Source organism: Giraffa tippelskirchi, chromosome 5 (genome assembly GCF_054371585.1).
Source record: "Giraffa tippelskirchi isolate mGirTip1 chromosome 5, T2T-mGirTip1v1.2.pri, whole genome shotgun sequence".
In the NCBI taxonomy this organism is placed as follows: Eukaryota; Metazoa; Chordata; class Mammalia; order Artiodactyla; family Giraffidae; genus Giraffa; species Giraffa tippelskirchi.
The window spans coordinates 184,553,917-184,576,376 of NC_137279.1; the positions used below are offsets into that span (position 1 = coordinate 184,553,917).

The window sequence follows — 22,460 nt, forward strand, 5'->3', positions numbered from 1 at the left end:
CTCCCACTTTCTACCTTGGCTGTCTCCCTTTCAAAAGAATGGAGGTAGGCTGTGGTTTGGATAGGTGGCATGGTAATGGGCTCCTGTGTCCCTTCCTCTCATCCTGGGCCAGAGACATCATGACTCCTGGCACAGAATTGGAAGCCTCCACTCGTTCCATTCTCTCCTTACTCTCTAATACTCAGAGAAAGGGTAGAATTTAGTGATCCTCCTGGGTGGGAAGATCCGTGATGTGGTATCCCTGGCCCCAGGGAGAAAGAGACTACTGGTGGCCACTGTGCTCTTAATAGCCAGGAGAGGCTGGTTGGTGATAGGCATGCAGGTGGAGGGAAAGAAGAGGGCTCTTATTTATTAGAGTCATGTGCTAGATATCTTTGTCTGGAAAGCCTGAATTTTAGTCTGCAGCCTTTTTTTTTTTTTGCAAACTTTTAGTGTTACATTCCTCAGTCCTATTCTGGGAATATGCCATTTCAAGTCTTCCTGTGAACTCTCTAAGAAAGTTTTGCAGAAACATTGGAGGAAATTAATTTATTAAAATGAGAAAATGAAAATGACCAAGTTATCTTATTTCTCACTTGATACAATCTTTGTCTTATCTGTATTTATTCAGAATGTATTTAACAAGCCCAAAGGAGCAAACTCTTCGGCAGTGCCTGTATCTCAGACCCAAGTGATTGTAAGCCCATCCTCTGGGTCAGCAGTGTCAGCTGGAAGAGGTCATACCTCTGCCTTTTCCCCCAGCTCTGTCAGTGGCTCTGCTGCAGCCAGTCTCCAGCCTCCTGCTCAGTTCCAGCAAGTTGCTTTAACCCATAGGATTGTCAGACTCAGGTGTCAGCACTGCAACCATCTGTTTGCAACAAAACCAGAACTTCTTTTCTACAAGGTAAAGAAAGATCATGAAAGGGATTGAATATGAGTTTATCCAATAGAAGCATTTTTGTCTTTTCATCTTTGACAGTCACTCAGTTTGCTGTCAAGTGAGAAAGAAAAAGATTTCTTAAAAATAAAGTAACTGTTTAATTAGATATTAATGACTGTTCTTGCTCTCCAGGGGAGAATGTTTCTGTTTTGTGGCAAGCTTTGCTCTGATGAATATAAAAAGAAAAATAGAGTTATGGCAATGTGTGACTACTGTAAACTACAGAAAATTATAAAGGAGACTGTACGATTCTCAGGGGTTGATAAGCCATTCTGTAGTGAAGGTAAGAAAAAAGCTCAGTTGTAGCCACAGAGCATGTGTTGGTTATGAAGTAATTCGTGATGAGTTGGGCTATTAATCCACAATTAATTTTCAAGAAATTTCTTTTTTGAGGTATAATTTGAAGGTTTTTTTATTGAGTTTATACTTAACTCACTTCTAAGTCTATCCTTTTAAATGTTATAATAATCTCAATACTTTGGCCACCTGGTGCGAAGAGCTGACACATTTGAAAAGACCCTGATGCTGGGAAAGATTGAGGGCAGGAGGAGAAGGGGATGACAGACGATGAGATGGTTGGATGGCATCACTGACACAATGGACATGGGTTTGGGTGGACTCCAGGAGTTGGTGATGGACAGGGAGGCCTGGCGTGCTGCGATTCATGGGGTCGCAAAGAGTCGGACATGACTGAGTGACTGAACTGAACTGAATAATCTCAGTAAAGAAAACCTTTCCAAATATAATTAGATCAATGGTATTAGTATAGAGTGTAGAAAATCTCTTTGTAAGTTTAACTTCAGAGATCTTTTTGTTTTTGTACCCTTTACATAAACGGGGTACTTGGGCAATTACTGCTTCTCAGCTTAAAGAACTTTTATACCTCTTATGTTTCTGAATATAGATAACCTAATATTTAGAGAGTATGTTTCAAAGGTGATATGAGTTTGTTTTGTGAATACAGATAGGACTATCTTTTAACCTAGAGCCAAATAATTGTGTCAAGATTTAGAAGTTAGCTTAAGGCTGGTATTATTGAAGACTGTAGAAATTCACTTCACTGCCTTCTGGTTAATGTCAACTTGATGTATGTTCCTTTTATCCTTCTGGTTCTCAGTTTGCAAATTCCTCTCTGCCCGTGACTTTGGAGAACGATGGGGAAGCTACTGTAAGATGTGCAGTTATTGTTCACAGACATCCCCTAATTTGGTAGAAAATCGACTGGAGGGCAAGTTAGAAGAGTTTTGTTGTGAAGATTGCATGACCAAATTTACTGTTCTGTTTTATCAGGTAAATATGATATACCTCTTTGACTTTCTGAAGTTGGTACAATTATTTTCTATTTAAAATATATGGAGATTATGTGAAGAGAAATGGGTTATTTAGAACTAGGTAAATAAGTAAACTATGGGCTATGGGCTCCTAAAGTAAAATTTCAGTTGACTACAAACATGAAATCTTTGGGGTCAAGAAGATAGGATTTCTGGAGATTTTATTGTTGTTTGGGGAAATGTTCCTTTTATTGTTTGCTTTCTTGTAAGGCACACGGATCTTATTTATAACTTTTAGTTCTCCCTAGTTGGAATTTTACGTAGTTATGTTGCCTTAAGTGGCTCTCTCATTCAGAAGTAGTTCTGAGGAACTTGAAGTGAGCCTTTGCTCTCACTTCTTAAGTTAAATGACTCTGACCTCCTTACCCTTCATCTACCTTCTTTTTTAAAAAATTACTTTTTTGAAAGGCTAACAATAAAAGCTGCAATTAATTAAACCACTAATACATGTTTGGTGCTTCATAAATACTATTTCATTTAATCTTCACCACATTCCTTGGTGGCTCAGATGGTAAAGAATATGCCTGCAATGCAGGAGATGTAGGTTTGATCCCTAGGTCGGGAAGATCCCTGGAGAAGGAAATGGCTACCCACTCCAGTTTTCTTGCCTGGAGAATCCTATGGACAGAGGAGCCTGGTGGGCTACAGCCCATGAGGTCACAAAGAGTTGGACACGAATAAGTGACTAACATTTTCACAATCCTAAGAGAGAGGTATAATATTGCTGTTGTTAGATTGTTCTGGTTTGCCTGTTTATAAATAAGGCAAAAGAGTAAAGTCCAGGGAGGTTATGTAATGTGCCCCTGAAGAATCTGGTAGGTGAGGAACAGCACCTGTAACACTCCAGTAAAATCACCTGTTTACCTACCTAAAATAGAGTTTTCTTTGAGAGAAGGTATGTCTTTTTTTATAAGTATATGACTAGGACCTATCTCAGTGCTCGAAGAAGGAAACCTAGTTAGATATTTGTTGAATGAATCAAAGTCATATTTATGACTACAAAGCCCATATTCTTTTTTTTGTTAACTTATTTTATCCTGGAGTAGAGCTGATTAACAATGATGTGACAGTCCAGGTGCACAGCAGAGTGACCAAAGCCCATATTCTTTATACTGCAGTCGGCTGCCTCTTAACCTTAAGGGAAAAAAAGCCTATCTTTTGATTCCTTCACCAGTAATTTTGAAAACAGGAGATCAGTTTTTATATCTTCTCAATTGAGGGCATCTATATAAAACAAATAATGTGTATATTTTTGACTACAATATCTTAAGGCAGGAACCTTACATTTTGTGATCTCAACTGACTCATACATCCTGTTTTCATGGTTCCTTCTGGTTTTATGATTAGTGTTACATTTTCATTATTTTATAGTTTTCAGCCTATCCTGTTTCACATTTCTTTCTCAGATGGCCAAGTGTGATGGTTGTAAACGACAGGGAAAGCTAAGTGAGTCCATAAAATGGCGAGGAAACATCAAACATTTCTGTAACCTATTTTGTGTCTTGGAGTTTTGTCATCGTCAGCAAATTATGAATGACCCCTTTTCACAAAATAAAGGTAAAGTTAAACTTGGCTCATGGGATCTTTCTGTCAGTGCTAAGTTACTGTCAGCACTCAAAGTTGTAAATAATATAATAACAGAATTTCACTGCATTCAGATAGCCTAAATTTACTTAAATTTTCCTTTAAGAATCCTTAAAGGTAGCCCTTGGGGGCAAATTAATCCTGATGCTTTTTGTTTTCAAAACCAAACATACCAAGGAATCAATAAATATGTAAGCAATAATTTTTTAGGGAAATTAGATTTGTTTGCTTTTGATTGAATTTATCTGTATATAAATAACTTACACTAAGTGATATATTGCTATTCAGTTAATAAAGCAGAAATAAAAATAGAAAATCAGGGCAAACAAAGGAAGAGGATATGTTAATATGGTGGCTGTTACTGGTGTAAGATTTGATTCAGAGCTTGCTTGTAGCCAACGAAAAAAGAACAACACATTAATTATATCAGAAAAAATAAAGTAGACCAGTTCTTCATGGGTAGCAAAGTTTTTCCTGGCTAAGAATAAAATAATTTTGCAAGTAGGACAGCTAATGTGGTCAAAATATCCAGATGAATAGATATGTGGCATGTTCTGAAAGTAGCTCTCTGAAGTAGCACTTCTCTGAGTTAGACTAAAAACATTTGATGTTATGTTCTCTCATCAAAGCCTGGAGTGCTCCTGAATTGACAGAATTCATATGCTCTGGCTTTATGGTCTGGCCTTTGTCTACTTTTGCAATCTTATTAATCATCACCTTAACCACATATGCCTTGTGCTAATCTTTTGTGTTATCATCTATTCCCTAAGATCAGTCAAGGTAATGGTGGAATTTTCATTCTATAATGCGGGTTAACAAAATCAGTGTTTTTATGTGGATGGAGAGCTACGTCACCAACTTATGTATAAAAATTATCAGATTAAATTTTTATTTGAATCAAGCTTTCGGTGTAGAAATTTTAATATTCACTAATAGAAAAGTCCAGTTAATCCTGAAGTCGATAGCTGTATTTTTATGTTTTAAGTATCATTTGAAATTTCTAATTTTAGAGAATTAGGCACCCTGTAAGTCCTAGTGAACACTAATCTAAACAGGATCACCCAACCCAACATTCAGTTCAGTTCAGTTCAGTTGCTCAGTCGTGTCCGACTCTTTTGCAACCCCATGGACTGCAGTATGCCAGGCCTCCCTATCCATCACCAACTCCCGGAGTTTACTCAAACTCATGTTCATTGAGCCAGTGATGCCATCCTACAACCCTATCTTCTGTTGTCCCCTTCTCCTCCCGCCTTCAATCTTTCCCAGCATCAGGGTCTTTTCAAATGAGTCAGTTCTTCGCATCAGGTGGCCGAAGTATTGGAGTTTCAGCTTCAACATCAGTCGTTTCAGTGAATATTCAGGACTGATTTCCTTTAGGATGAACTGGTTTGATCTCCCTCCAGTCCAAGGGACTCTCAAGAGTCTTCTCCAACACCACAGTTCAAAAGCATCAATTCTTCGGTGCTCAGCTTTCTTTATAGTCCAACTATCATATCCATACATGACCACTGGAAAAACCATAGTCTTGACTAGACGGACCTTTGTTGGCAAATTAGTGTCTCTGCTTTTTCATATGCTGTCTAGGTTGGTCATAACTTTTCTTCCAAGGGAATGAGCGTCTTTTAATTTCATGGCTGCAGTCACCATCTGCAGTGATTTTGGAGCCCCCCAAAATAAAGTCTGCTACTATTTGCACTGTCTCCCCATCTGTTTGCCATGAAGTGATGGGACCAGATGCCATGATCTTACTTTTCTGAATGTTGAGCTTTAAGCCAACTTTTTCACTGTCCTCTTTCACTTTCATCAAGAGGCTCTTCAGTTCTTCTTTGCTTTCTGCCATAAGGGTGGTGTCGTCTGCATATCTGAGATTATTGATATTTCTCCCGGCAATCTTGATTCCAGCTTGGGCTTCATCCAGCCCGGCATTTCGCATGATGTACTCTGCATATACGTTAAATAAGCAAGGTAACAATATACAGCCTTGATATACTCCTTTCCCAATTTGGAACCAGTCTGCTGCTCCATGTCCAGTTCTGACTGTTGCTTCCTGACCTGCATACAGGTTTCTCAAGAGGCAGGTCAGGTGGTCTGGTATTCCCATCTCTTGAAAATTTTTCCACAGTTTATGGTGATCCACACAGTCAAAGGCTTTGCCCTAGTCAGTAAAGCAGAAGTGGATGTTTTTCTGGAACTCTTTTGCTTTTTCGATGATCCAGCAGATGTTGGCAGTTTGATCTCTGGTTCCTCTGCCTTTTCTAAAACCAGCTTGAACATCTGGAGGTTCATGGTTCATGTATTGTTGAAGCCTGGCTTGCAGAATTTTGAGCGTTACTTTACTAGCATGTGAAATGAGTGCAGTTGTGCAGTAGTTTGAGCATTCTTTGGCATTGCCTTTCTTTGGGAAACCCAACATTATGCAATTATATATTTGCATTGCCTTGAAACTTAGTTGTTAAATAGAGTTTTTTTAATGTGTGCATGTGATCCTTTTGTCTTACCTTTTTGTTTATTTTAATCAGTAAATATTTCTAAGGCACACATTGCTTCAGTGGTGCTCCCTGCTGCAAGGACAAATACAACACCAGTTATAACCAATGTGGTGTCATTGGCAAAAATATCTCCTGCCCAGCCCACAGGGAGTGGTGTTTTAAAAGGTATGACTTGAAGTAAAGGCATTTGGGTAAACTGTAGAGGTTGTTCCTAGTGTAAATAGCACTTACTGGTAATACTCACATGTACTTTTATATGAAGAAAGATGCCCCTCTGTCTCTAAGGGAAGTGGGTACCAAGCAGGGTGGCACGCATAGGGAAGGAAGTGGTATGTATAATTTGTTTTTTAAAGAACCCCAAAGGTTTAATATCGCTGCCTTTAACATCAGAGATTCTAACACAGTAGGTTGGGACTGGGGCCCAGGAATCCCTTTCCTTTACCAAGCACCCCAGGTGATACTGATGCCAAATTTCCTTGTACTGTTTTTTGAGAAATTCTGAACTAGACTCTAGACCACCTTAGCGAGAAGAAAATAACCTCTTGGTTTCAGTGTTTACTTGTGTATATTCTAGGGATACTAATGTATGTTTTAATTTATAACAGGTGCAGTTATTACTAAAGAGGCAACAAAGATCATTGAAAATGTAAGTTTTATTGATTATCTTCCTAATAATATATTATGCACTAATTTTTGTTTTTGAGTTTTAAAGTTAGATCATTAATAAAAATGCATTTCTGATTTATTTTACTGTTTGTGTTCTGGTTCCTTAGTTTCTTTTAGTACTTGTTAATTCCATCTGGTTGCTTGTTTTTCTCTTACTACTTTCAGGTATTTTTCTTTTAGAGTAGAAGGTTCTGAAAAAGTTCAGTGTATTGTTGTTTTATGCACCTTTGAATTATGTGAAGCTGAAAATAGTGCAAAGTAAAATAATGTTTAAATTCTCTCTTTATTGTGAAACTTCCTGAAATTAAAAAAAAAATTTAAAGAAATGCATAATTTCAAATCTGGCAGGCTGAAAGAATTGCAGACTATGTCATTGTCTTATGTCAGCATCACTTTAGCAGGAAAACAAAATTCCTATCATCCTTTATCAATATCACACAAAACCTAATGTGTCAATCTTGGGTTAATGTTTTCACTGTTGTGTTGCTCTCTTAATATTTGTTCTTGATACAATTAAAACTTTTAAAAAATATCATATAACAGTGTGATTCAGGTTCATTAAGTGGTAGTGCTGTACTAAAAAGTGTGCCCCAGATTCAATAAATTTGGAGAAGTTAGATGTGATAAAACTCCATGAAGAAGGCCAGACCATTGCTATGATATCTCATGCTGTTAATTTAGGAGAGTGCACCCTGCAGGGTATTAGAGATGATGTTCAAAAAACCCCAAAGTGATGTTAGAGCAGATACACCCTTTAGTTCACAAAATTATCTTGTAACCAGGCAAGGATGATGGAGTAAATGGAAAAAATCCTGGCAAGACAGGTGTAAGATCAATGCTGCCATAATGTGCCCCTAAGGCCAAGCTCTCATCTGTGCTAAGGCATGAAGTATTTTTGATGATTTGAAAGGAAGTGACACTGAGACAAAAAGATTTACTACAGGTCATGGCTGGCTTTTCAAGTTTAAAGCCCACCAAGGTTTTAAGAATATAAAAATGAGCAGGCCAGCTATATCTGCTAGCGCTGAAGCTATCAAAACATTTCAGCTTTCAGTCAGTCAGTCAGTTCAGTTGCTCAGTCGTGTCCGACTCTTTGCGACCCCATGGACTGCAGCACACCAGGCCTCTCTGTCCATCACCAACTCCCGGAGTCCACCCAAACCCATGTCCATCGAGTCAGTGATGCCATCCAACCATCTCATCCTCTGTCGTCCCCTTCTCCTCCTGCCCCCAATCCTTCCCAGCATCAGGGTCTTTTCCAATGAGTCAGTTCTTTGCATCAGGTGAGCAAAGTATTGGCGTTTCAGCTTCAACATCAGTCCTTCCAATGAATATTCAGGACTGATTTCCTTTAGGATGGACTGGTTATTTCAGCTTTACCAGAATTTAAAGAGTCTTTAACTTGGAAGACAACATAATGTCTGCTAATAAAGAAGCTATTAAAATAGTAAAGAAGGTAAATTTGTGCAAGGTTGATGAAAGGGATGTTGAGATTTTGCTTGGGTTGTTTCCCAGGGATTAATAAAGGAGGACTTGCTAGAATTAGAAAAACAAAGGTAATAGGAAGAGGGCCCCAGCAATTAGCCTGGGTCTTCAGCACATCAACTAGCAATGAAATGACTGGCATAGACTTTTGACCAAATTTCAGCAACAGTTGCTAGTTTTGAAGATGATCCATATGTGGATTGCAGTTCCATGGTGGTGAGGCGACGGATGGACAAGTATCTTTGCATATGAAGAAATCCTCAGTGGGAAAAAAAAAGAGAAAAAACCCAAACCACGTTAGATTCATTAGATTCATTCTTTAGCAAAAGTCTTCCAGGAAATCAGACCAGCCTTCACCATAATGTGGAGAGAGAGTTTATCCTACTTAATTTGATATCTCTTAACTCTTCCATTATTAAGGTTGTTGGAAGAGGATAATGCTAACACTAGTTAATTATTTTTAGGCAGTATACCACATTAGTTAATGAACTGTCATTAAGTAAATTTCATATTTATATGTATATTATGTATTGTTATTTATATTTTAAAATTATATGATTAATAAATCACTGTTATAAAATTAATAATTTTATTAACTACTTAATTATATAATGAATTATTAATGTATTTTGCCTTAAATTAATAAGTATTGTTATGAAATAAATATTGTTATATATTATGAATTATGAAAATATTCTATATTTGTTAGAAGTTTATGTTCTGCAATAATGCATCCTTTCTCTATATGTATGGGACAATTAGTCTTAAATTATTTTAGTTTTGAATTATTCAGGAGCATATCTCTCATATTAAATGTGACTGCCCTATATATGTTTTCCCTATATTGGAGTACTTCTGTAATTCACCAGTCATTTAAACTGTGTTACAAATAGTTCTGATTAATATTTTCAGTTTAGTCTATAAAAAGTATAATAATAAATAATGTAGTATTTTTATGATTTAAGAAAAGAAAATCAGACTGTTTTAGAATCTTTTTCTTTCTCTGGTACTTTGGTCTGGATTCCTTCAAGTTATTTAAGTGGTCTTAAATTTGGGGGAAAGTTGAGATACTGGAAAGGGCAAAGAAGAAAACATACTGCAAATGTCAGCAAACTTCTTCTCTAAAGGTCTAGAGAGTAAATTAGACTTTGCAGGCCATGCAGTCTCTGTTGCATCCCCTTACTTCTGCCATTGTAGTGCAGAAGTAGCCATCGACAATACAGAAGTGAGTGGGTGGCTTTGTTCTAGTAGAACTTCAAAACACAAATGATGGGCCCATGAACCAAACTTTGCCAACTCTGTGTTCTGCTGTATTCCCTTCATCCAGAATTAACCATTGATTGATTTGGCTTATTTGCTCATAATTTTTCTTTTCTTACCCTCCCTTTTAAAAAAATGAATCACTGCCCTCAGTCCTTTTTCACATCCCTAGATGCAGCTACTGTTACGAATTTGTGTCCTTTCAGACCATTTTTAATCTTTCACATTCATATATACACATCCATGGAAAATAATATTATTTTTTAAAATATCCATCTGATTCTTAATAGATTTGGTACATTTCTGCTGCTTCTGTATAATACTGTATGTTTTGTTGTTGTTCAGTTGCTAGGTTGTGTCTGACTCTTTGCACCCCAATGAGCTGCAGCATGCCAGCCTCCTCTGTCCTCTACTGTCGCCTGGAGTTTGCTCAAATTCAGCTCCATTGAGTCGGTGATACTATCTAACCTCTGCTGCCCCCTTCTCCTTTTGCCTTCAATCTTTCCTAGCATCAGGGTCTTTTCCAATGAGTTGGTTCTTCCAATGAGTTGGCTCTTCGCATCAGGTGGCGAAAATATTGGAGCTTTCAGCTTCAGCAAAACTCCTTCCAGTGAATATTCAGGGTTGATTTCCTTTAGGATTGACTGGTTTGGTCTCCTATATTGCATATAGATACCACATTTTATTTATCTATTGCCCTGTTGATAAACATTATGTTGCTTCACTATCAAAAATCTCTGCTACAATGAACATTCTCGTATGTCTTCTCGAGCATGTGTTTGTCTAGTGTAGACACGGAAGAGTGGAATTTTGGGGACAAAGTGTATTTGCATTTTTAGTTTTCAAGTTGCCCTATTGAGTGGGTGTTCCAGTTTTTATTTCCACTGGCAGTTTATGTTTGTACTCATTTCCCACAGCCTATCATTTTATGTTGTCAGATTTAAACTTTTTTTTGCCAGTCTTCAGTAATATCTTATTGTTTTATTTTGTATGTCACTGATTACTAGTGAGTTTGCTTACATTTCTGTTTCTGAACATTTGAATTTTCTTTTCTTTGAATTTCCTGTTTTTAATTTATCCCCCATTTTTGTGTTTGTCTTTTTCTTATGGATTTCTTTCTATATTCTGGATTTGTCTTCCTTTCTACTCATCTTTTTTATCAACACAAAAACATGCAGTAATATTTCCTACCTGAAAAAAGTCCTTCTTTAATACCATGGCCTTTCAGTCACTGTCCCATTTTTCTGCTTTCCATTTTGGAAAAAAATCCTCTAAGGGTGGCCTCTGCTTGTTGCATCATTTTTTTAATTTGTTTTCTTTCCTTAGCTCACTCTAGTCAGGCTTTTGTCTGTACCACTCCGCAGAAATATTTCTTGTCAAGATCTCCATCAGTCTTTATTTTGCGAAATCTAGTGGTCAATTTTCAGTTCTCATCCTCCTCATGCTTTCAGTAACATTCGATATAGTTGATCTCTTTCCTTCCTTGAAATACCTTCAACTTCTAGGTCATCGTACTTATCCCTTTTGTCAATCTGCACATTTCTTTGTAGGGGACTCATACAGTCCGCTGGTTTTAAACCACCTAGATGGTGGCTGATCACCAGACTTATTTCTCTTGCCTTGACCTCTGAGGTCTGGGTTCCTGTCTCCATCCAGCTGTCTGCGTGACATCTACTCTTAGATAATGAATAGCCGCCTCAGGTAAAGCAGAGTCCTTGTATTTCCTCCACACTTCCTCCCCACTGTTCCTTACTCCTTATCACCCCTGGTGCCATCTTCTTAGTCTGAGCCACCCACATCTTTCTTCTGTATTATTGCTGTGACCTCCTACTTGTCTTTCTCCTTCCATTCTTCCCATTTGCAGTTTTTTTTCTCCACAGTGTTGCCAGAAGGATCATTTTAAAACACAAATCAGATTGTCACTCGGATGCTTTAAAAACCTTCAACAAAATTCTGAAAAAGAAGAATAAAGAAGGGGAAGAGCTAGTTCCCCAAATTATAACTACAAATTAAAAAAAAACGTTAAAAAATTTTTATTAGCATATTGTTGATTTACAATGCTGTGGTAGTTTTAGATGTACAGTAGAGTGAATCATTTATACAACAGATTTTGTAGAGCTTCATAGTTGAAACAACAGGAAGCCATGGATAGACAGTTCAATAGAAAAGAAGTCCAGAAATAGACCTAATATATATACACGATTTTAGAAATAATAAAGGAGGCAGTTCACATCATTAGGAGAGATCTAGATTATTCAATAAACAGTGTTGTGACAACTGAGGAGACATACGGAAGAAAATACCATAGGATTTCTACCTCCTAAGTTAAACCAAAATGATACCCAGATGGAGAAAAGTTTCAAGTTTAAAAAATAATGAAAATATTAGGAAAAAGTATAGGAAAGAATTTTAATGCAGAAGTAGGGAAAGTCTTTCTAAATATGTCACAGAACCGAAAAGCCATAAAAGATTTGTGAGGAAAATTCAACTAAATTTCAAAGTCAAGACACATGAGAAAAATGAAGAAGTTGCAATTTATGTTGTAGAAGGCTATTTTTTTCCCATATGTAAAGAGTTTCTGTGAGTCAGTGAGAAGACCCAACACCCATTAGGAACATGGGTGAAAGTATGATCCATAATTTTACAGACTTGGAAATAAAAATAGTTCTTAAACATACACAAACATAATTCAGCTTCAAGATTATAGAAATACCATTTAGAACTATAGTTTTATCAGATGGCAAAGATAAAAATGCCAGTAGCAGTTGGTAAAACTGCTAAAGAGGGCAACTTAGTAAAACCTGTTAAAATTTAAAATGTAAATACTCTTTTACCCAGGAACTCCAATTTTAAGAATTTACCTTTCAGATATATTTTGCACATTTATGAAATGATGTACAAGGATAACAATTGCAGTATTGTTTGTAGTAGGAAAAGCCTGTAAACATCCTAGTTGTTTCATCAGTGGTCAGGGCTGTTGTGAGTTCATCCTGAGATATTGTACAAATTAGAAAGAAAAAAAAAAAAGCCCTAAATAGAGTCTGAAATGCACCCTCTCCAGTCCCACACTTAGTCACATGGCCTGGCAAGTGGAGTCCCTTGCACGCATACACAGCTGCTCCGTTCAGACTGTAGTTAAATATACCATATCCCATGCAGTGGAATATCATGCAGTTAAAAAGAATGTGGTGGCTCTTTATGTACAGACACAAAGCAGTCTTATATATGTTCCATGCCTGTATGTTTGTATAGAATATCTCTGGAAGGCAGCCAGTAAAGAGATAGCAGTGATTACCTGTGAGGAGAACTGAAAGACTGGGGGAGAATTGAACAGGGAGAATTATTTTTTTCATTATTTGCTATTTGAATCTTTGGATTTTGTCCCATGTTATACTGCCCATTCAAAAACATGCATAAAATTAAAAGATAAAGGAAGACCGGGAAAAGGATATGAATAGACAGTTCACAGAAGAGGAAATATAAATAATGCTTAAACATGAAAAATATCTAACCATACTGCTATGATATAATTTCTCACTTACTGAGAAACAGCAAAAACGTTTGATGATATTTAAAATTGGGAAACAGGCTCCTATAGATTGTAACATACAGGTTTTCATATGCTTTGACCCACCAAATAGCACTTAGGTGACCTTATTCTAGTCAGCGCGCCTGGCGGTCCTGCGGATCTGTCCCTTGTTTCAATAGGGTCTAGCTGGGATAGACCGAGAGATGCCTCTTCTTCCAGCCTCTGACCACCCTCCAACCTCTTTCCCAGTCCTAACCTTCAGAACCACGTTCTCAGCCATCCACTGTCTCTGGGGCCAGCCAACATTGTCTTTATTGCCAGTCAACCAGGAACTCCCAGAGTAATCAGAGTTACTCCACCAAGGTGGAGGCCATCATGAAATGCGTGGTCAGCGTACACCTGCAGGCCTCCTACACGTACTGCTCTCTGAGCATCCGTCTCCACCATGGCAGTTGGCTCTGGAGAATGTGGGCCACTTCTCCTGAGAGTTGGTCTCTTAAAGATACAAAACCGGTGCAGTGGCTGGGTCCTCTTCCAGGGTGTGCAGAAGCTGTCCCAAGAAGAGTGAGGTGAAACCCTGGACACCATGGACACTGCTGTGGTTATGGAGAAGAACCTGAACCAAGCCCTTGTGGATCTTCATAGCCTGGTTCTGCCTGTGTAGACCCCCATCGCCGTGACGTCTTAGAGAATCACTTCATACATGAGGAGGTGAAACTCAGCAAGAAGTGGGGCATTCACCTGACAGACTGGCTGCTGTTGGGCTGGCGAATATCCCTTTGAGGGGTCAACCTCAACTCAAGAAGGGCTCGGAGCCTCTGGCCCAGCAGCCTTTGAGGGACCACTGTGCATCCCCCAGGTGTCAGGACTTCTGCCTGAGCGTCTTCCTGGAGCCACTAGGCAGCTTTTTAACAACCCAGGAGCCCTCTCCCAAGCCATGGACCAAATGGAGACAGTGAAGGGTTTGCAGGAAAAGAGAAGACCTTAGTCTATAGATAATACTAGCACATGCAGAATCAATTTGTATGTAAGGATATTTATTTGTTTATAGTAGCAAAAGAATTGTAACATTTAAATGTTCAACAGCAGGGACTTTTCAAATTACATATATTGCATTCAGTGTATAAAAGTGTTAACAGGCAGCTTTGTATAAAGTTATATGAAAATACCTTTAAGATAGTTAGCTAAGTGGCAAAGCAAGGTGCTGAACCTTGCTAATAATGTGCCACCATGTGTAAACAAAGGCTGAGCGCCGAAGAATTGATGCTTTTGAACTGTGGTGCTGGAGAAGACTCTTGAGAGTCCCTTGGACAGCAAGTCAGTCCTAAAGGAAACCAACCCTGAATATTCATTGGAAGGACTGATGTTGAAGCTGAAACTTCAATACTTTGGCCACCTGATGTGAAGAGCCGACTCATTGGAAAAGACCCTGATGCTGGAAAAAATTGAGGGCAGGAGGAGAAGGTGGCAACAGAGGATGAGATGTTGGATGGCATCAACTCAATGGACATGAGTTTGAGCAAACTCCAGGAGATAGTGAAGGACAGGTGAGCCTGGCGTGCTGCAGTTCATGGTGTCACAGAGTCGGACATGACTGAGCAACTGAACAACAACATCATGTGTAATCAGAAGCAACTTAATTAATAGTTAATTAATTAATTAACTTATATAACTAACTTAATTAACAGCCCATCTCTAGAAGGATGTATAAGAAACTGAGAACACTGTGTTCAAGACTGAGTTTGGATACATGGCACACAGTTGTGGAAAACTTACTTTTTACGAATGATCACATCATTCAACGGAGAAGGCAATTGCATCTAACATCTATTGTGGCGTTCTCTGGTGGCTCAGATGGTAAAGCATCTGCCTGCAATGCCAGAGACCCAGGTTCGATCCCTGGGTCGGGAAGATCCCCTGGAGAAGGAAATGGCAACCCACTCCAGTACTCTTGCCTGGAGAATCCATGGACAGAGGAACCTGGTAGGCTACAGTCCATGGGGTTGCAAGGAGTCAGACACGACTGAGCGACTTCACTTTCACTTTCTTTCAACATCTATTGAAAAAGTAAATTTAAATAACAGTCTCCCCCTTATCTGTGGGGAATATGTTGCAAAACCCTCAGTGGATGCCTGAAACTATCGACAGTACCAAATCCAATATATACACTAATTTTTTTCCTATACATAACATATCTATGATAAAGTTTAATTTATAACTTAAGCACAGTAAGAGATTAACAACAATAGCAATAAAATAGAACAGTTATAACAGTATACTATAATGAACGTTACATGAACGTGGTCTCTGTCTCAAAATACCTTATTGTACTGTTATCACCATTGTGGTGGTGATAGGAGATGATTAAGTGAGGTGAAGTACGTAGGCATTGTGATGAAGTGTTAGGCTTTTCCCTTTGCACTTGAAGGATGCACTTTAGGACTTCTCTTTGGTATATCTGAATTGCTGCTCTTGCGCTTTGGGGCGCCATTATCAGATACAGTAAGAGTTACGCTCTGCTGTGCTCAGTCACTTCAGTCATGTCTGACTCTTTGTGACCCCATGGACTGTAGCTCGCCAGGCTCCGCTGTCCACAGGATTCTCCAGGCAAGAATACTGGAGTGGGTTGCCATGGCCTTCTCCAGAGGATCTTCCCGACCCAGGGATTGAACCTGTGTCTCTTGTGTCTCCTGCATTGCAGGCAGATTCTTTACCCACTGAGCTATCTGGGAACCTAAATACAATAACAGTTACTTGACCACAAGCACTGTGATACCATGGCAATCATTTGACATCCTTGATGGGTGAAAGTGAAAAAAATAGTGTAAGTGTTAATTGCTTCAGTCATGTCTGACTATGCGATCCCATGGACTGTAGCCTGCCAGGTTCCTCTGTCCATGGATTCTCCAGGCAAGAATACTGGAGTGGGTAGCCACTCCCTTCTCCAGGGAATCTTCCCAACCCAGGGATCCAACCCAGGTCTCCTGCATTGCAGGCAGATTCTTACTGTCTGAACCACCAGGGCTATGAAATGCCTAATGGGCAGGATATGCCAGACAAAGGAATGGTTCACTTCCTCTGCAGGACGGAACAGGACAGCAAGGTATTTCATCGTGCTACTCAGAATGGTGCACAGTTCCATAACGTAAACTTGTGAATTGCATATTTCTGGAGTTTTCCATTTAATACTATATTTTCAGACTGCAGTTGACCATGGGTAACTGAAACCAAGGAAAGCAAAACTGCAGATGAGGAGGGACTACTGTGTACCATTTGGTGGTTTCCCATCACTCTTAAAATACAATCCTAATTTTCTGGTTTTTAAGTTAAGACCTTTCAAGGCTAAGAACAGTGCCAGGCTTGTAGTAAATATTCAGTAAATGTTTACTGAAAGGAAGAACATGTTTTAAATACACTCGCCCATTCTGTTGTTTATCCTTCAACTTTAAAGGCCATTGTTTGCAAAAGTTTAAAATTTCAAGGTAGTCAATTGTATCAGCCTTTTCTACTTTAAGTCTTTCATCTTTTATTTAAGAATACTTTCTCTGTTGTGGTTCAGTCGCTAAGTTGGGTCTGACTTTGCGATCCCATGGACTGCGGCACACCAGGCTTGCCTGTCCTTCACTGTCTCCTGGAGTTTGCTCAGATCCATGTTCATTGAGTCGGTGATGCTATCTGACCATCTCATCCTCTGCTGCTCTCTTCTCCTTTTGCCTTCAGTCTTTCCCAGCATCAGGGTCTTTTTCGGTGAGTCCGCTCTTATCAGATGGACGAAGTATTGGAGCTTCAGCTTCAGCATCAGTCCTTCCAGTGAATGTTCAGGACTGCGCTTTAGGATTGACTGGTTTGAACTCCTTGCTGTCCAAGGGACTCTCAAGAGTCTTCTCCAGCACCACAATTCAAAAGCATCAATTCTTTGGCGCTCAGCCTTCTTTATGGTCCAACTCTCACGTCTGTACATGACTACTGGAAAAACGATAGCTTTGACTATACAGACCTTTGTTGGCAAAGTGACATCTCTGCTTTTTAATACACTGTCTAGGTTTGCCCTAGCTTTTCTTCCAAGGAGCAAGTGTCTTTTAATTTCATGGCTGCAGTCACCATCTGCAGTGACTTTGGAGCCCATGAAAATAAAATCTGCCACTGTTTCCACTCTTTCCCCTTCTGTTTCCCATGAAGTGATGGAACCAGATGCCATGATCTTTAGTTTTTTGAATGTTGCATTTTATGCCAGCTTTTTCACTTTCCTCTTTCACCCTTATCAAGAGGCTCTTTGGTTCCTCTTCACTTTCTACCATCTAGTATCATCTGCATATCTGAGGTTGTTGATATTTCTCCAGGCAGTCTTGATTCCAGCTTGTGATTGATCCCGCCTGGCATTTGGCATGATGTACTCTGTGTGCATGCGTGCTAAGTCACTTCAGTCATGTCCAACTCTTTTGGACCCTATGGACTGTAGCCCACCAGACTCCTCTGTGCATGGAACTCTCCAGGCAAGGATAATGGAGTGGGTTACCGTGCCCTCCTCCAGGGGATCTTCCTGACCTACAGATTGAACCTGGATCTCTTATTTCTCCTGCATTGGCAGGCGGGTTCTTTACCACTAGTGCCACCTGGGAAGCCCTGTGTTCTCTGCTTTTAAGTTAAATCAACATGGTAACAGTATTCAGCCTTGTTATACTCCTTTCCCAATTTTGAACCAGGCACAGAAGAAAGGGAAAGGAGAAAGAAGGCAAGGGAGAAAGGGAAAGATACATTGAATGCAAAGTTCCAGAGAAGAGCAGGGAGAGATGAGAAGGCCTTCTTAGATGAATAGTATTTTCTCTGAGTTCTGGTTATTTGAAAATTCTCCATTAATTTTAAAGTTTTATTTTTTTGTGTGTTGAGGTCTTTAATCAATATGAAGTATTTTTTTGCGTATGGTCTGAAGTTTGATCCAATTTTTCTGAATATCCAGTTGTCCTAATCTGCAGATTGTTTTCAAAATGGTACTGATACTGAGTGAAGAATTAGTAATTAGTATATATTTTCCAAAGCAATTTTATTGTACCACTCTTTCAGAGAATTCTGTTTTTTTTTATATATATCACCTTTCGATCGATAGCAATTATAGTCACTGAGAAGATACTGAAAAAGAAAAAAATCTCTTTGGTTTCTGAATTTGTTTTTAACTAGGGAAGTGCGCAGACAGATGCCATGAAACTTCTGTCTTTCCAGTCTTCAAAACTTTTAAAGAACAAAGCGGTATTGTGCAGACCTGTCACGCAGACCAAGGCTACCTCTTGCAAACCACATACACAACACAAGGAATGTCAGACAGGTATGTGTTGTGCTTTCCACATGTAGTAAGTTTGTTCTCTGTTTTGTGTGCTTGTTTTTTATTTTTTTAAGAAAGAAAAGTCATTGACAGTTTCTTAAATGTGAAAACATTAATTCTTGGATCACCTACTTTGAACATCTAATTTATTCCTTTTGTATTTATTGTCATTAACACTAATAACTACTAAATTGAATCCATATGTACCCAAAGCATTATGTGGACAATATCTTCTGAACAAGCATCTTCTGTCCATGTGCGTTGCTCTTCAGATGTACTGACAGGCTATTATAATTACTAAATACAAATTTAGTTAAAAGCATTAGTGGTTTAACTTTGGTTCTTTTTTAAACACTGTGAATTAATTTACTAAAAGTATAACTATATGTCTGAGGTATTGGTGATCAGGAAAATTATTTGAAAATGTTGTACACTCTTGCCCCAGTCCATGTTAACTGCTTTTAATCCCACTACCCTTATATTTTCAGGTACTTTTATAGCCTATTCTGCCTGAAATATTTTTTTTTAGCTTTTTATTTTATATTGGAGTATATAACCAATTAACAATATTGTGATAATGTCAGGTGGACAGCAAAGGGACTCAGCCATAAATATACTGCCCAAAACTTTTTTTGATATTTCTTTTTAATGATAATTTTACTTCACAGAGTATACTATATTTAAAAGCTTACTCTGTCAACAACTAACCATGAGATTTTATGTAGGATGCCTTTCTTTTGGTAGGAGTCCAGGAGAATTCTGTTTTCCTTCCTCAGTAAATCTGATTTGTTTTATATTCCTGTTAAAATGATGCACTCTTTGTTTACCTGAATTTGTATTAAATACACATCCACATATGGAAGGTAGTAAGGGCTCTGTGGACAGCTACATATGTGGGTATGTGTGTGCTTATTACATTTTTTGAATTTCTATTTGAATTAAGTATTAGGATGTTTTCTATACACTGTTGTAAACTACTTTTTTACTTGACATTGCATGAAAACATTTCATAGCAACATAAATTTAAATATATAGTGAGATTCTTAATGGATGCATAGATTCCAATGTATATAACATACAGATATATATATAATGTATATCCATCTTCCTAAGGTTGAACATTTAGATTGCTGCTGGATTTTTAATATTATAAACAGTATTGAGTTAAGGGTGTATAAAGGGATCTTTCTCCACTTGTATAATTAGGTCCTTAGGATAAATCCTAAGTAGTGGGATTACTGATTCAAAAGCTGTCATAGATTTTTAAGGCTTAGATTTTGAGGTGTTATTGCAGAATTACCCTCCTGAAAAGTTATATCAATTTATGCTCCAGCCAGCAATGTTTGAGAGCATCCATTTCTCTGCAATTTCATTGACACTGGGTATGAAAATTAATAATTAACCCCTTTCCCCTCAACTTTAATTTTGAAAAATTCAAAATTTGGAAAGATTGAAAATACAGCACAGTGAACACCCTTGGATGTATATATGAATATACACAATGAATACACCCTTCATCTAGATTCACTAAATATTAACTTTTTTCAACATTTTTTTCTCCTCTTACTCCCGTCCCCACATCTTTTAAAAAGTAAAATAGTTTATTTTTAACTTGGTGTATTCTGTTGACATCAGCCCTAATTCCACTAATGTATTGAATACATGGCATTACTAGGACATGTACCACTGCCTGTAGCTTTATTAATACTACTGTCAGTGACCAAGCTTTGAACAAACAGAAATTCAGCTAAAAGCTGAATTAAAAATGGCATCATGGAAGTATCATGGTTTGTGTTTAAACCTTAATTAGTATATGCTTTTGACAAATACAAATAGTCACAAAATATAAATTTTAAATGCTTGGGGGATAAACATAAATTGCTTATTCTTAAAAATAACTGATTCAAATATTTCATTCAGATTTATCTATGCCTAATGAGAAAAATGATGTGGAACTTGATTCTCCACCTGCAAAGAAAAAAAGAATAGGTTTTTTCCAGACTTATGATGCGGAATATTTAAAAGTTGGTTTTATTATCTGTCCGGGATCAAAAGAAAGTTCACCAAGGCCACAGTGTGTCATCTGTGGAGAAATTTTATCCAGTGAAAACATGAAGCCAGCAAATCTTTCTCATCATTTGAAGACAAAGCATTCGGAATTAGAAAACAAACCAGTAGGTTTTTTTGAAGAAAAATCTCTTGAAATGGAATGTCAAAACAGTGCTTTAAAAAAGTGTTTACTAGTTGAAAAGTCACTTGTGAAAGCTTCTTATTTAATTGCTTTCCAAATTGCTGCCAGCAAAAAGCCATTTTCCATTGCTGAAGAATTAATTAAACCATATTTAGTAGAAATGTGTTCAGAAGTTTTGGGTTCCAGTGCTGGAGACAAGATGAAAACCATTCCTCTTTCTAATAATATAATTGGACACAGGATTGATGAACTATCTGCAGACATTGAAGATCAGCTGATTCAAAAAGTCAGAGAGTCAAAGTGGTTTGCCCTTCAGATAGATGAATCATCAGAAATCTCAAATAGCACCCTTCTTTTGTGCTATATTCGTTTCATTGATGATGGTTGTAATGATATAAAAGAAGAATTATTATGTTGCATTGAAATAGCTTCCAAAATGACGGGTTTTGAAATATTTGAACTAATAAATAAATATATTGATAGTAAGTCTCTGAATTGGAAGCATTGTGTTGGTCTCTGTACAGATGGGGCTGCAAGCATGACTGGTAGGTGTTCTGGTTTAAGGGCAAAAATTCAAGAAGTTGCCACGAATACAGTGGCATTTACACATTGTTTTATTCACCGTGAACATTTAGCAGCAGAAAAGTTGTCTCCATGCTTACATGAAATTCTTTTGCAGTCAGCACAAATTTTAAGCTTTATAAAGAGCAACGCGTTGAATTCACGAATGTTAACAATTTTGTGTGAAGAGATGGGGTCTGAGCACGTGAATTTACCACTTCATGCTGAAGTACGTTGGATATCAAGAGGAAGAATTTTAACGAGATTATTTGAATTACGACATGAAATTGAAATATTTTTAAATCAAAAGCATTCAGATTTGGCCAAGTATTTTTCTGATGAGGAATGGATTGCAAAGGTGGCCTATTTATCAGATGTTTTTTCACTTATAAATGGATTAAATTTAAGTCTCCAAGGAACTATGACTACGCTCTTCAATTTGTATAATAAAATCGATATGCTTAAGAAAAAGTTAAAAACGTGGTTGAAGCGCACACAAGAGAATGATTATGACATGTTCCCTTCATTTTCTGAATTCTCAAGCTCATCAGGCTTAAATGTGAGCGGTATGGCAAGCATTATATCAGAGCACCTGGAAGGACTTTCTCAAATGCTCAATGACTGTTATCCACCAGAAGAAGACTTGCGTTCAGGAAATTTGTGGATAATTAATCCTTTTACAAATCACCAAAATAGTAATCTCACGGACTTTGAAGAAGAAAAATTAGCACAATTATCATCAGATTTAAGGTTACAATCAGTATTTAAATCAATGTCTGTAACTCAGTTTTGGATAAACGCAAAGGCAAGTTACCCAGAACTCCATGAAAAAGCAATGAAATTCTTATTACCTTTTTCAACTATTTATTTGTGTGATGCTACCTTTTCAGCTTTGACTGAGTCAAAACAAAGAAATTTGTTGGTTTCTGGCCCTGCACTACGACTTGCTGTCACATCTTTAATTCCGAGGATAGAAAAATTGGTAAAGGAGAAAGAATAGTAATCTGCATATTCCTTATTATCAAAGTCTATAATTTTGTGTTAAATTTTGTATGAGATGAGTATCTGAAAATATAATTTCCTAATGTGGATATGTGTTCTCGGTGATTAAATATGTGTTTTAATAAT

General features: G+C 37.7%; 1 protein-coding gene across 10 annotated transcripts in view; it reads left to right on the forward strand.

The window, feature by feature from the left end:
• The window catches only part of ZMYM6 (zinc finger MYM-type containing 6), a 45,619-nt gene extending 23,160 nt beyond the window's left edge, over positions 1–22,459 (forward strand). For 6 of the 10 annotated variants that reach the window (XM_081489028.1, XM_081489033.1, XM_081489030.1 and 3 more), the window contains exons 9-16: positions 611–883; positions 1,052–1,202; positions 2,037–2,209; positions 3,657–3,807; positions 6,354–6,488; positions 6,929–6,969; positions 18,439–18,583; positions 20,501–22,459. In XM_081489028.1, the coding sequence (XP_081345154.1) occupies positions 611–883; positions 1,052–1,202; positions 2,037–2,209; positions 3,657–3,807; positions 6,354–6,488; positions 6,929–6,969; positions 18,439–18,583; positions 20,501–22,332 (2,901 nt within the window). In that variant the 3' untranslated portion in view covers positions 22,333–22,459. The remainder of the gene's footprint in view (positions 1–610; positions 884–1,051; positions 1,203–2,036; positions 2,210–3,656; positions 3,808–6,353; positions 6,489–6,928; positions 6,970–18,438; positions 18,584–20,500) is intronic. The other 4 variants (XM_081489035.1, XM_081489036.1, XM_081489038.1 and 1 more) reach the window with 1 other exon arrangement.
• The last annotated feature ends 1 nt before the right edge of the window (position 22,460 follows it).